This window comes from Penicillium riverlandense (assembly GCF_028828495.1).
Source record: "Penicillium riverlandense strain IBT 135883 chromosome Unknown utg000002l_segment0_segment0, whole genome shotgun sequence".
NCBI classification, from domain to species: domain Eukaryota; kingdom Fungi; phylum Ascomycota; class Eurotiomycetes; order Eurotiales; family Aspergillaceae; genus Penicillium; species Penicillium riverlandense.
This window is the reverse complement of record NW_026643195.1, coordinates 3,025,775-3,039,389: the sequence shown is the minus strand read 5'-3', so window position 1 is coordinate 3,039,389 and position 13,615 is coordinate 3,025,775. Positions and strand designations below refer to the sequence as shown.

The following is a 13,615-nucleotide window of genomic DNA, read 5'->3' as shown; positions in this document are numbered from 1 at the left end:
GAATATTCGAGTATAAATAGAGAGAAGTCAATATGGATCAAGTAGATCGCTTCGGTACAGTAGGAAACGCAAATTCTAATTGATTGACATCTAAATACATTTTTAAAATCAATTTCAACGTTCTGTCTGAAAGCCATCCCATTGATCCAAGGCCGCGTTACAGCTCTTCCACCAGCTCTGTATACCACCCAGGTAAATGAGCGGCTCCCGCCGTTTACCGGGGATGTTCGTACCCATGTACCATGAGTCAGTTTTCGGATACAAAGTATGTTGGCTCACGGCAACTACCTGGTCGCGCCATGCCTCTGCCGCAGAGAGGGTGGGCTCAATTGAGTTCAGGCCTTCGTTCTGCATTTTACCGATTGCTTTGCAGATCCAGTCAACTTCCATTTCAATGAACGGTGGGCCATTGGCCAAGGATGTTGGGGCTTGCGGTCCATAGACCATGAAGAAATTCGGCAAGTCTGGAATCATGATTCCCAGGTGGGTGAGAACCCCGTTCTGCCACTTCTTCGCCAACGGAATGCCCTTCTTATCGGTGATTGACATGTCTAGCAGACTACCCGTGACGGCGTCGTAGCCAGTAGCAAAGATTATAACATTCAAATCATCATGCTGTGTCGCGTCTCCATCGCGAGTCACGACTCCGCTGGCATTGAATTCGACAATAGGAGACGTCTTCAGGTCATGCAAAGTGACATTAGGACAATCAATCATCTCGTAGTAGTCTTGCTCCAAGCTAGGGCGCTTCGTTCCGACAAGATACTCCTGCTTGAGCGGCGCCACGATGTCCATCTTCTTTCGGTCGGTCATACGGGCGCGCACCTGCTGGACCCAGTAGTCGTAGAAGATGGAGTTGGCCCCTTCATCAAGCAGGAAGTCGTAGTAATTGGACACCAAAAAGCTGTACCCGCCTCGTTCCCACAGCTCATCAAAAAGCTCATTCCGCTCCTCGGGAGTGGCCTGATGCGCCGACTGGAAGCGGGTGTTGTGCGGAAATCCCGCTTCTGACTTATAGGAGCGTTCGAAGAGACCGTCGTAGTAGCCTTTGAGCATTTCGGATTCTTCGAGGGAAATTTTGCGCTGCTTCATTGGAATGGCAAAGCAGGGCGTGCGGATGAAAACCGTCAGCTGGCAGTCTTGTTTGGCCAGCTCCTGCACGATTTGGAGGCCCGAAGCGCCATTTCCGACAACCCCGACTCGCTTTCCCTTCACATCCAAAGTATCAGGGTAGTCTGCGGAATGAATAAGCTGGCCCGCATAGGTGTCCAAGCCAATGAATTGCGGATAATGCTTCTTGTAGGAGGACCCGGTAGCGGTAATCAGGTATTTGCAGGTTGCTTGCAGTCCGGTGTTGGTGCGAACAGTCCACCGGCAGGTTGTATTATCGTATTCCACGCCTGTCACAACGGTGTTGAAGAAGGTATCCTTGCTGAGACCGAGAACCTTGTCAACGTGCTGAAAATATCGGCGCAGTTCATCGTCTCCTGGGAACCTCTCGGACCAATTCCAGTCTTTCCAGACGGCAGGAATATTGAACTGATACGAGGGCATCTCGGAATCGACACGCGCACCAGGATATCTGTTCCAGTACCACACGCCCCCAAAGGCACTGCCTGCCTCGATAAGCTTCACGGACAAACCCATCCTGCGAAGCTTGTAGAGAGAGTTGCAGCCGCCAAAACCACCGCCGATGACGATGGCGTCCATGTTGATCTGGGGATCAGAACGGGTCATTTTGTTTGCTGAACAGGATATTCAATGGCAAAGAAACAAAAAAAATGATTTCGGGGCTATTCAGCAGTAAAGCGTGATCGAGGAAAATAGCTTCTTTTTGATAGCAGACATTTGCGGTTCTCATTACGCCGGCTTCCGCCAGACGGCTACACAGCATCCGAAGCAGTAGTTGAAACCGAGTCTCGAGAGAAGATATCGGCGATGTAGGTTCCCGACAGATCAGGAACCTGACGGCGACATAGTTTCAATATCGAACCCACTCTGGCCCCACTCGTCCGGACCGCGGATCTTCACGTTAACACATTATGTAACTACCATTTATATTCAAAAGGATCTTGCGGTCTTGTCCTTCGGAACATGTCGTATCCGCATCCGATGCCTTGACAAGAGTAAGAGCAGCCGAAGTCAGGTTTTGTGGAAGCCCCGCGTTTGCTATTCCGAACACCGGCACAATAAAGGCCGCGTCTCTCCAAATTTAGTTCTGTTGACAACTCCCTTCGCCAACCCAAATTCGATCGACATGTCGTGCCAAGTTGAAGGAACCGCTTTCATCACCGGTGGTGGATCAGGTAGTCATCCCCCCTGTCTGAATGTGCATGAGGCACTGCTAAGTTACTCAAAAGGAATTGGCAAGAGCACATCAATTGCTTTTGCAAAGAATGGTATCAGCGGGCTTGCTCTCCTTGATCTCAATCTGACTCTGTTGGAAAACACTCGCGATGAGATACAGAAACAATACCCTAATGTTCAGGTTGAAATCATGAAGGTAAACGTCGCAGACGAAAAGTCGGTCGACGAAGCGCTGCGCAAGGCAGTGGAAAGATTCGGGTGCATTGACATTGGGATCAATTGTGCAGGCATCAGTGGCACACCGACCCCAACTCATGAGATGTCTCTGGAAGAGTGGCAGAAGGTCATCAATGTCAACCAGACAGGCGTGTGGCTCTGTCAACGGGCACTAATCCGACAGATGATCGGTCAGAAGTGAGAGCAAATCAATCGTCTTTTTAAAAAGAAAATCCCTAATAGCTTCAGCTCGCGTGGTCTGCGTCATGGTCGTGGTGTGGTCGTCAATGTCTCGTCTATGTTTGGTGTAGGGGGTCCTCCGGGTCCTTTCAGTATTCCTCACTATACGGCGGCAAAGCATGGTATGTAGAGCACCGCTTCTTGTTCGACCGAAATCTAATGGATTATAGCGGTGGTCGGCGTCACAAGGATGGTACGGTCCATCAGTACAGGCGATCGTCTCATCACTAACACGCACTAGGACGCGAAAGCGTATTCCCGACAGGGTATCCGAATCAATGCTATCTGCCCGGGGTATTCATGCCCATGAAAAATAAGACTAAGAAATACTGACGTCTCGCAGATTTGTAGATACCCCCATTATCAGCGCGCAGATTCAGTCCGGCTCGATGGATTCTCAGTTCGAGATGACGCCCATTGGGCGTCCGGCCCAGGTCGAGGAAATCTCGGATGCAATCTTGTTCCTCGCGTCCCCCATGAGCAGCTACATGTGTGGAGCAGCACTGGTGGCAGATGGAGGATATACAGTGTAGATTATTGGTATCTATTATGAACATTGTATCTACACAAGCATAATATCAAAGTCCGCCTCCTTCGCGATCTCTTGCCACAGAATATCTGTCTCTGGTGGGGCTTTCGCTCGTCGATGCCATAGTGCCAGCACTATCTCGCAGAGAACATTGATATTCTGGATACCGTGACGACTCTTTCGGTCGAAATAAGCCAGCATGCGAGTCTGTAGCTCTCGCCGTTCGCATTCGGCTGCAGCAACGAAACATGCCCAATTGTAAGCACAGCCGCCCCCGTCGTTTGTCAAGGCATCGGCGGCTTCCAATTCTTGGATAGCCTTTTCGACCAATTCTTGGACATCACACAGTGGCACGCGACGTAAAGTCCGGCGAAAGTATACAATTGTTGCATAGTAGAATGCATTCAATGCATGCTGGATGATTATGGACTCCCTGGTAGTTGATGTGGACATGCACGGAAAATTGAGATAGAGTTCCAGCTCGAGACGATCCAACATATCAGCATGTATTGCAGTGTGGGAGTCGATGAGTGCATTCACATGGGCGAGGAACTGAACTAATTGTGTGGTAACCCCATGGGATCGTTCTAAGTAGTGCCGTGATTCGGAAGGCTCATTGAGGAGCGAAGCGAGCTGCGATGACATAGGCAAGCTGCAAAGTGATGATAGGGATAGGTAGCTTTTCAGTAAACGAGAAGCGGTTGTACTGCGTAACCATTCATCATGAACCTCATTTTCTAGCAAGCCTAGTCCACCGGCCACATGGGCCCGCCATCGACTTCGTCGACCAGACATGGCTTCAGCTGTGATACAGGAGAGTATTGCTGCCAACGTGGGTTCATTTATTCGGCGTGCTCGTTGCAAGTTGCATCGTAGATGACGCAGAGCCTGCTGGTCGTGATTCACCGCGAGGGACTGATATCGAGTGTCTTTGCGAATATGAAAGAGACTAAAGGCAGAAGAGGCGCAGATGGCGTGGAATATGGACAGGTGTATATTTGATTCGGTCGTAGGAGCACCAAGTCCCTTCAGGGCCATTGGCATGAATACCGTCCGGCAGGGGTTATCTGGGGTGTCGATCAGAAGCATGTTTCCGCTGAGAAAGACAACCCAGTGGTGGACCAGTTCAGTCTCGGCTCGCGGTAGTGGAAAGGGATTCAAGGCAGTCGAAGGCGACAAACCTAACGAACTCCCTTCATAATGTTTGATCAATGCAAGTTGTTTGTCAAGATCAGGGTAGAGATTTTCGAAGTGACTTTTTTGGTTGATCGTGAATGAGAGAGTGGCGATTCGAGAATCTTCGTCTACCGTTGTGACAGGTTCGGGTGGATTTGGAAGTATCCGTCTGTCATCTTCAGCGATTGATGACGACTCTGTGGTGTAGGACTCCTCCGATGTCAATGCAAGTGAAGAAGACTGGTCACTATCTCCAGTGCCTGTTGTTGAATCACCTGCGCCAGGCTCTGGGATTCTCTGGTCCTTTCCCTCTCTATGCTCATGCGAGCTAGAGAGAACAAGCGTTGAATTCGAATACCTGATGCATTCTGTATCTTTCGGGTCGGCACTTGATGCGGAGAACACCGAGAAAGGCCCTCGCTGTTGTGCGCCGCCATCCGCAGAGCAGCCATCTAGCTCGGCCAACAACGCCGTGACAGCCGCTGCAGACATGCTATACGCTGGCGGTGGATCCAGTGACAGCTGGCGGCGATGAGATCGACTGCCCGGGGCCGGGGACCATCCCAATCGCAGTCCATAGCCTTGGCATTGCCATCCACTGCGTAGACACCGCAGACAATGAGGGTGCACATCGTCACATTTGACCCGGCGAGCGCGACAGGTCCAGCAGCCTGTAAAGGTCTTGCTGCGCGCTTTGCGGGTCTTCACATTCTTCGTTGTAGGAATATCGTTCATCACAAGGCTAGGGTGGAGAACCGGAAGAGGATGAAGTTTCGGAGCTACGTGATAAAATTGTTCTGGCGAGTCCCCGCTCCTCGGCGCTCGCCGGGTCGCTGGGATCTACATTAGGGCTCGAAGCCAATTGTTGCTCACAACAATGGCCATTGGCGAGGAGTAAATAGACTTTAGAGCGCGTCGGGCAGATCAGGGGCCATGGACTAATATGTAATGGCGTTGGGGGGTACTCATAGTGCCCGTTTAGAGTGAGAAAAATCTCACCGAGTTTGGTGGCAAAATGTACTTACATTGTACTATAGTCTATAAAGACATTCTTAATTGACATGAGAATTGCCAGTGGATGCACTCTAGCATATGTCGCTCGAGTTTGTCATATTTATAAATTGTTATCGCTTGCAGTCGTTCTTGATATATATATTACTCCGGATATCCATGGTGATCCTTGCATCGCTAACTAGCAATCTGTCACACCAATAACCATTCATTGTGCAGAATTTACAAACCCGAAATTCGCCATGGGGTTTTTCGGTGTTTCAACTTCCCTTGACAGATTGACATGGGGTGGTCGAGGCTAAGATGGGACACGGCATGCCGATCTCTGCAGCCCGGTAGGGCAATCGCAAGGCCACTCACTGCGCACTCATTTGTTTAATTTGGAGACTACGGGATGCCGGGTAAAACAAAAGCGGAAAAAACTGTATAGTAGTAATGTGCAAGATAATTGAAGGCTTGCGGAGAATAGCTGGATCTCCCGCCAGGACCTGCTGTACAATATTACAGCCAAGACCCATAGGAGATTTTGATCAGATGCAAGAAGATATCTCTATTCAAGTCCCTGGCAAATTAAGGAGACGTCACTGGAGAGACGCCGGTTGGAACGTCGTAGCGAATCGATCCCAGATATGCATGAGACTTTTCTATGTACACAGACAGAGGAAATAAAAAAAAGTACAAATCCAGTAACACACCCCGTTACCAACCCACACAAAAATGCGAAACATGGATGCTTTGAGCGCCGGAGTGAAGAGATCGGTTGGGGATAATCAAAAGCCGTTGTTAGTTATACATCGCAGGGCGAAAGAGAAAGGGAGATTGGTGTGGTTCGCCGATAATAAGAGGTCGTGGAAGGAGGGCGTCGAGGATACGGAAGTTCGGACGACCGGAAAGTTTGCTAGATCAGAACTGACAAACGCCAGAAATTTAAAACAGGGCCCTTCTCGTGACCTAGAGGAGGATGTTAAAGAAGGAGATTTAGCCAGAAAGAGGAGGGAAACGTACGGTCCAAGCACCAGCAATGGTGGCCACGATTCCACCCGAGATCATCATAGGCTTCAAACCACGCGTACTCTTGAAGAGCATCCCGCTCAGAGCACCCGCCGTAATGCTGTTAGCAGCATCATGTTTGCCCCTCGCGTATCCGATGGCTGAGTTGAAACCATTGTACACCATAGCCACGACACCGGCGGAATTGCCCAAGAACGGGCCGCGGCGGGTAATCGAGTTGAGGACGCCGTTTAAACGAATCTTCGGTGGCGCAGATGCAGGTGTCTTGTTTAGTCCCTCCGCGAGGCCCCATGCACCCCCGAGGGTGAGTGCGGTGAGATAGGTCGTGCCCGCACCATAACACAGGTCGTCGGACCAGCCCCGGGATGGCAGAAGTGATCGGGAGCCGGGGAGTTCATCGAGGGCAGAGTCTTCGAGGGTGAGATAGTCGAGCGTGTCTTGGTTCAAGCCAGCCAGAGGGTGCAGTTTCGTCGGGTCGGGAATGGCGACCTCGGAGAAGAAGGAGGTGGCATCCTGGTGGGTGGAAGGGTCGTAGGACTCGGAGCCCTGGGTTTGTTTGCGACCGCCGAGCGAGTCCCAGATGGGCATTGTGATGATGAAAGGAGACGAAGGAGGGGGGCGAGGGGAGGTCAAGGAAGGTACGAAGGACACAAGAGGATCACCAGCTTTGCTTTCCGCCTTTTCGCGATCCCAGCAAAAAACTTCGAGTCCCGTGACTTGGGCCCGGAAGAATGTACGGCCGACACTAGGCCCGATGGGGTAGCCCACATCCAAAAATCATTCATCGAGTGACATCGATGTATGTCCTTCGTCTTGATGGATGAGGATTCTTCCAACGGTGCACCATGCACCGTGTCCATCGGCATGGATGAGATCGCACAAAATGTACAATTTATGCCCCAGAAGATACTTCAAGACATCGCCCGAGGCCCGCTCGTTCAGTACACATTGACTTGCGAGGATAACCAGTAAGGTTCAGTCAAAAACATGCAGAATCAAATCCTAACTCTGTTGACAGGAAAGTGAGCCGGGTGTGGAAGTCTCTGCTACAAACACTATCGACTCCGTCCCTCTCGCATCAGCATACCGCGGCTGCTTGCACCGCGGTCATTGCGTTTATTGATTCATCGATCAATTCCCAAAATGAGGAGACTAAGCGCTTGATACTGACATCTGAAAACTGGCTAGCACTATTCGATATCTTCTTGAATCGATACGAAGATGCCAAGCCGAAGCCTTTGAGGCAGTTGTTGGCTTCACTAACCTCCATTCTGGCTAAGCATTATCACGGACCCAGCCGCACATTGATCCAGGCCAAGATTGTGGAGGCTGTCATTCCTAGCATTGTGCTCGGTGAACCGAGATCGCGGCTGAAAGGCTGTCTGGTGTGTCTGGAGCTTTTCGTTCGCAAAGGTGCCATTCTCCCCTCCGAGCTCCTCCAGTTGGCAGGTCAGTGGCTCGCACCAAACATGGAAAGATGCGTCTCTGCTTTTGGAAAGGACTCTTTTGCCCTATTTCTCAACACTCAACCCACCAGCAGTATCAAGCCGGACGAGTTGTCTGACGAAATGGCGGCAAGGGTCTTCGTCTTCGGACTCCTCACTCAAACCAACAACAAGGAAATGGCGTCCTCATCAGGTGGGCTGTTGAAAGCCTTTTTACAAAGGATGAAAACCGAAGCTGTGTCCGAAGTGTCCCAGCGACAACTGTCGACTATTTGGGTCACCCCTGCCAGGCACTTGGTTCTTCAGAACATGAATACTCTCGAAACACAGTGCAACCAGCTTTTGGAGCCTTTATTCACAGTTGATCCTAGTGGGTTTCGGACCTTTGTCGAGACGCTCCCTTTGAAAAGCCTGCTGCAGGGCGATATGTCAGAGGCTCCGCTCGACGAGTACATGTTGTTGTTTGCTACTCTTCGAGTTGGAAAGAAAATCAATCTTGTCCATGATGACCGTAAGAGCTGAATGCTTTTTGCCATGGATGGTCTAGACTAACCATTGATAGACGGTCTCTCCGACCCTAGTGGGTTTGCAGATTGTGCTAAGTCGACACTCGTGCTGAGAAGCGAGGTTATTGGCAAGTTCTTGCTCCACCGGGAGCCTAGTATTCGACTTGCTGCCTTATCTCTGCTCATCACCGCCGTTTCAACGACGAAGCCGCTCACGCCGGCGGCTTTTGAAGCCATGCTTCGAGGGCTGCCATCCATGCACGCCGACTCGGATTCCTACACGAGAGGCGAGATGCTGAGCTTAACGCGAAAGCTTATTGTCCGTCTCAAAGGTGGAATCTTGAAGCGTGATTCTGCAAAAGCCCAAAATACAGTTCCTAGGAAACAGGTTCCCGACCTCGCCAAAACTGATGAGGAGACGAAGTCCTTCCTCATGGCTTATATTCACTTCTTGGAAGGAGACCTTTGTGTCACGGCGTCGTACGCACGTCACATCACAGCATTGAAAGCACTGAGGATGTTGATCGAATCTGGCCTGGACTCTCGGACTGACATCAAACCGGTGAAGTCGGAACTTGAAAACCGCTGGAAAGTGCATATGGAAATTTTCCACCCTGGTTTGCTCCGGCTTCTCCTGGACCTGCTCCTTGATCCCTTCGAGGAGGTGCGAGCAACGTCGTTGTCGATAGTGAACCAGTGCCCTCAGCATATTTTGATGAGTGGTCTATCTAACAGGGCCAACGATCAACCTGGTGCAAATTTGAAACTGACGAATGCTATTTCTCGTGCTGAGTGTATTGCAAGTAACACAAGCCGGGCCGACAATGCCGACACGGTGGCTCGTCTATATCATGTTATCTTCTGTGCCGCTTCAGACAGTGGTTCTGCTGGTTCGAGTTGGTGGGCAACTAAAGTCTCAGTCGTTGACACTATTCTGCAAAGACTGGAAGATCGACTATCATCTCCCAAGGGAATTTTCACTTCTTCCATGCGAGAGGCGCCACTTCACGGCTACATGTCTGGACTGAGATATATCGTTCTGACGCCCAACTTCCAAGCCTTGGTATCAGCTGGATATGGTTCTCTTGTTTGGAGATCTTTTCATGATCGAATTGTTGCTGTATGCGATAAGATATGGCTGGAAGTCAAGCCGGTGCTGTGCATCGACTCACCCGAAGGCCACACCGACGAGCCCATCGAAGATCTTTCAGTGGGACCCAAGGATATTTTATCGTATTCCTGGAGAGCACTCCGTGAGTCTAGTATGTTGCTTCATGCTACGATGGTCAATCAGACATACGGCCCACCGGGGGATGATGGACTACAGCGAACCGATTTCGAGAAAGTGGGCCGAGCAAGTTTCACACAACTCGCCGAGCTGCGCCATCGCGGTGCCTTCTCGACCGTCTCACAGACGTTCGCTACCTGCTGTGAAAGATGCAGCAAGTCCGACAATCCCTTAATTCGGGAACTTCCTCGGCAATGGTACCAGGAAGCCAAAGCAACCATATTTGAATCGGCCTCGAAGCTTACACGCCGATCTGCTGGTCTGCCAGCATTGATTACCGGTATTCTGTGCTCCGATCCAGCCACAACATTCTTCAACGAAGCCATGGAGGAGCTCCACGAGATCTCTCGTCTTCCTGTGGAGTACGACAAAGACCAGCAGTATTTGAAGCTGCCTCAAGTTCACGCAATGAATTGCCTGAAAGATATATTCACAAGCACCAAGCTTGGCCAATATTCTGAACAGTTTATCATGTCAGCTCTTACTCTGTCTGCGGATCGGCTGGGATCGCCAATGTAAGTGAGGCTTCACATCAGAAAACACGTTATATCTAACAACAGTACAGTTGGGCACTTCGGAATTCAGGCCTGATGCTCTTCCGTGCCTTGTTGAGTAAGATGTGCCGTCTGGTTTCTGGGACCGGATTAGGCTTCGGTGGTAGTTCTGGCTCGGAGCCTGGTGCCAGAGTTTCATTTCCGAAGTACCCGGGTCTTCTTGAGCTTTTGTCCCGTCTTCTCACCCCTACCGAAGACAATGCGTCTGCTGTGGGAGGAAGTACAGATATTGTGACTGAGCGTGTCTTCCCAGCCCTGGAGTTGGTTGGCGAGAAAATCCCGACATTCTCTGACAACCATGACACAATGTTGCGCGCATTGGTCCTCGAGCATATGAAGAGCCCTGTTTGGGGAATTAGGGAACATGCGGCTCGCGTGTATGCCTCTCTTCTCACTCGTAACAACATCTTACAGGATGTGTCCAGCCTTGTGGAAATTTCACCATCAGCCGCCACGGAAAATTATCTTCATGGAATAGCGCTTTGTGTTCGATACTCTCTGCGCCGTTTCTCGTCTACCACTGACGTGTACTGGACGACGCATATTCAAGGATTTCTGGAAACAATACGTCGAGTCTTTGCATCCATCCTTCCGCTGGCCAGGTCTCCAGCTGTCGCTACCGCTCTTATTGAGATTCTGAATGATGCAGTGGAACGGGCATTAAAAGCAGAAATCGAAGCTAAAACTGCATCCTTTCTTGATGAGGTACTTCAGGAATTTGATCTCCACGGCATTCTAACTCATGTCTTCGATGCCTCCCGTCCTGGCTGGAACATCTCCAGCTTGACCCGTGCATCATCTTTGCTTCGAAGAGCGCTTGCCTGGTACATGACATTGAAGATGCTCGTTTCAGGAAAATGGGAAGAGCTTACTCAATTTTATCTTGGGGTAACAACATTCGACGCCGACGCTGCTAGGTGGATTTTGGAGGAGCTTGAGGAGCGCCTTGGTGGAAAGAAGAGATACAGAAAGCCCCTGGCTGTTCTTTACGCCTCTGCGATTCTCGCAGACTCCCCTCCGAATATCAAGACAGCGGCGGCATCGAATCTGGCCTCTATTCTTGAAGGGTTGCTAGTGTCTGAGTTGGATACTGTCAAAGGCATGGGTTTGCCATGGGAGAAGATTGGGGGGAGCTTCCGGCCCGAGTCCAACATCCAGCTCTGGAACCGAGACGCAACTGACGCAGAACTTCGTCTCCGTGGGTGCCTTCTGACGATCAGTATCGCTTCTGGAGAGTGGCAGTCTCCATCATCATTAGATGCAGAGCTTCGCGGCTGGGCTGTCAAGTTGCGATCTGCCCTGAGTGAAGAAACCGTGAGTAAACCAATGGTGTGTTGCATATTTCAGCACTGACAGGAGATCCGTAATAGGAATTCACGTCTCGCTATGCTGCAGTGGCGTCTCTCGGCAGCTTTTCCAGGATCCTGCGAGTCCCAAATTACCCACCGAGAGTTGACCCCATCTTGTTGGACATATACCTTGCCCTATACGACATGCTCAATGACGATGATGAGGAGCTTCGCGACATGGCTGCAGCTACCGCGTCCTGGGCCTTATCCTATTCATCTGTATCACCAGCGGCGGCTGTCGCTCTCGGGCCGCTGAATGCCAGTGCACTTTTGGCCGAGTTCATCGCCAATAACTTTGCCGAATTTCCTACGCTCACTGAGTCTGTGGTTCGATACATCACTGGACAGCAGCCTCGCCTCAGTGCCTCTGACACCCGATCACGCCTGCTGTCCGTGTCGGATATAGTGGCAGAACATCGGAAGGAAAGCACGGTTTTGTTCATGGAGGAAAAGCAGAACTTGTTCATAGACGGGGTTCGAGAAGTTGACGTGTGGGCGCCAGCACTTTTGCGCCTCAAGGAATCCGCATACAAGGATAGCGTCGTGCACGATCTTGCGTGCTGGGCTTCCCAGGGATTAGCGTATCTCACCGAACTCGCCGGCGAAAGTGCCGGGCAAGATGGACTTTTGGGATGGATCTCAAAGCCCGAGACCTTTACTTTAGGAGTGCGGTTGATTGGAATTGCCTCTGTCCTGGTGTCGGAGAATTTTCCTTTGCCAAACTATATGGGCGGTGCGCAGGACGAGCTGCGCAGGCAGATGCAGTCTCTCTGGGTAATAGGAGAAAAGGCCTCGTTTCACCATGAGTGGCTGTCAAGGATTCGGCAGGGTCTGGGAGCTGGACTTAAAAATGTATAGATAGGAAAGAGTAAAATAGAGGGCAATGCAAATAGACACGGTGGGTTGGACCTGGTCGCGATTTTTGAATACTCCCTGCCTTTTTTCCTGTTCCCTGCTTCAACCACCACCCATCTCTCATGCACCATATCACCACGCTATCTGCCGAGTACAATCTCAATCGTCTTATTCACCACAGTTGGCTTCCACGAAATTTGAATCTATCGGGCATCTGGACTGTCAGCACGTCTGACCTTTCAGGCGGACAAAACGCTCGGTATGTTCTTTCGTCATTCAGCTGATATTATTCCATCTGACAGAAAGCAGATCAATCCCCCCATGCAAGGAAACGAGATCATCGCAACAATCATTGGAGTCGGGCTGGGCGTGGTCGGCATCGGCTGGGCCATTTACTGCTGGTACCGACACCGCGTGAGCACCGGGATTTTTATCAGCCAAGTCCATGGCCGACTGACTCTAGACCGTCGTGATCATGATGTGGAACGGGGAGAGTATGGGTCATATCTGCCTCGGTACGATCGACGCGGCTGGGTGCGCGCCGTCCGTGTCGAGCCCCAGCCCAGACTGCGCGAGCCCGAATATGTGATTCTACGACAGTTCCGATCACCGGGAGATCGCATACCGGAACGAGATACACGCCCGAAGCAGCAGAACCAGCAATACAATCAGCAGCAAGGGAAGCAGAAGCAGAATCAACAGAACCACCAGCAGGGGAAGCAAAAGAGCCAGAACAAGCAACAAAACCAGCAGCAGCAGCAGCAGCAAAAGGGCAAGCAGAACCAGCAGAAAAAAGACCACGTTCAACAGCAGCAGCCTTCCAGGGCACAGTCGCCTGCTAATCGGCAGGTCGGATCGAGGACTCCTACGAAGGGTGCATCGGATCAGGGGTGGGACAAACCCGACAACCAGGATATACACAACAACGCCGTCAATGCGTGGGCGCAGGAGGCAGGTGGGAATACAAATACTGCATGGGATCAGGAGGTTAAGGGGGGGCAGACGGAGCAGATCTACAACCAGTGGTAACTAGATCAAATGTTAACTTAGTTATACTTCTGCTTACCTAAGAGACTGGCGCAAATGGTCGTTCTCCCGTCCCGGAGTCAGTGACGTTGGGCGCCCCGC

At 51.0% G+C, this 13,615-nt stretch overlaps 6 protein-coding genes across 6 annotated transcripts; 3 read left to right on the top strand and 3 right to left on the bottom strand.

Moving 5' to 3' along the window:
• Window positions 1–114: 114 nt before the first annotated feature.
• On the bottom strand, window positions 115–1,737 carry N7474_003544 (flavin-containing monooxygenase; the record flags this gene model as incomplete). The annotated part of the gene is made up of 1 exon (XM_057194959.1): window positions 115–1,737. The coding sequence occupies one exon, from the start codon at window positions 1,735–1,737 to the stop codon at window positions 115–117; it is 1,623 nt and encodes a 540-aa protein (XP_057056314.1).
• Window positions 1,738–2,257: 520 nt separating this feature from the next.
• N7474_003543 (SDR family NAD(P)-dependent oxidoreductase) lies at window positions 2,258–3,296 on the top strand (the record flags this gene model as incomplete). The annotated part of the gene is made up of 6 exons (XM_057194958.1): window positions 2,258–2,306; window positions 2,361–2,721; window positions 2,773–2,885; window positions 2,934–2,956; window positions 3,005–3,057; window positions 3,107–3,296. 6 exons carry the CDS (start codon window positions 2,258–2,260, stop codon window positions 3,294–3,296), a joined length of 789 nt encoding a protein of 262 aa, XP_057056313.1.
• A 29-nt stretch (window positions 3,297–3,325) lies between these two features.
• N7474_003542 (Zn(II)2Cys6 transcription factor) lies at window positions 3,326–5,203 on the bottom strand (the record flags this gene model as incomplete). The annotated part of the gene is made up of 1 exon (XM_057194957.1): window positions 3,326–5,203. One exon carries the CDS (start codon window positions 5,201–5,203, stop codon window positions 3,326–3,328), a length of 1,878 nt encoding a protein of 625 aa, XP_057056312.1.
• Window positions 5,204–6,406: 1,203 nt separating this feature from the next.
• N7474_003541 (protein transporter TIM23) lies at window positions 6,407–7,078 on the bottom strand (the record flags this gene model as incomplete). The annotated part of the gene is made up of 2 exons (XM_057194956.1): window positions 6,407–6,430; window positions 6,485–7,078. 2 exons carry the CDS (start codon window positions 7,076–7,078, stop codon window positions 6,407–6,409), a joined length of 618 nt encoding a protein of 205 aa, XP_057056311.1.
• Window positions 7,079–7,306: 228 nt separating this feature from the next.
• On the top strand, window positions 7,307–12,490 carry N7474_003540 (uncharacterized protein; the record flags this gene model as incomplete). The annotated part of the gene is made up of 5 exons (XM_057194955.1): window positions 7,307–7,458; window positions 7,509–8,446; window positions 8,498–10,244; window positions 10,295–11,597; window positions 11,654–12,490. The coding sequence occupies 5 exons, from the start codon at window positions 7,307–7,309 to the stop codon at window positions 12,488–12,490; spliced, it is 4,977 nt and encodes a 1,658-aa protein (XP_057056310.1).
• Window positions 12,491–12,808: 318 nt separating this feature from the next.
• N7474_003539 (uncharacterized protein) lies at window positions 12,809–13,516 on the top strand (the record flags this gene model as incomplete). Its single annotated transcript, XM_057194954.1, has 1 exon — window positions 12,809–13,516. The coding sequence occupies one exon, from the start codon at window positions 12,809–12,811 to the stop codon at window positions 13,514–13,516; it is 708 nt and encodes a 235-aa protein (XP_057056309.1).
• Window positions 13,517–13,615: the final 99 nt, after the last annotated feature.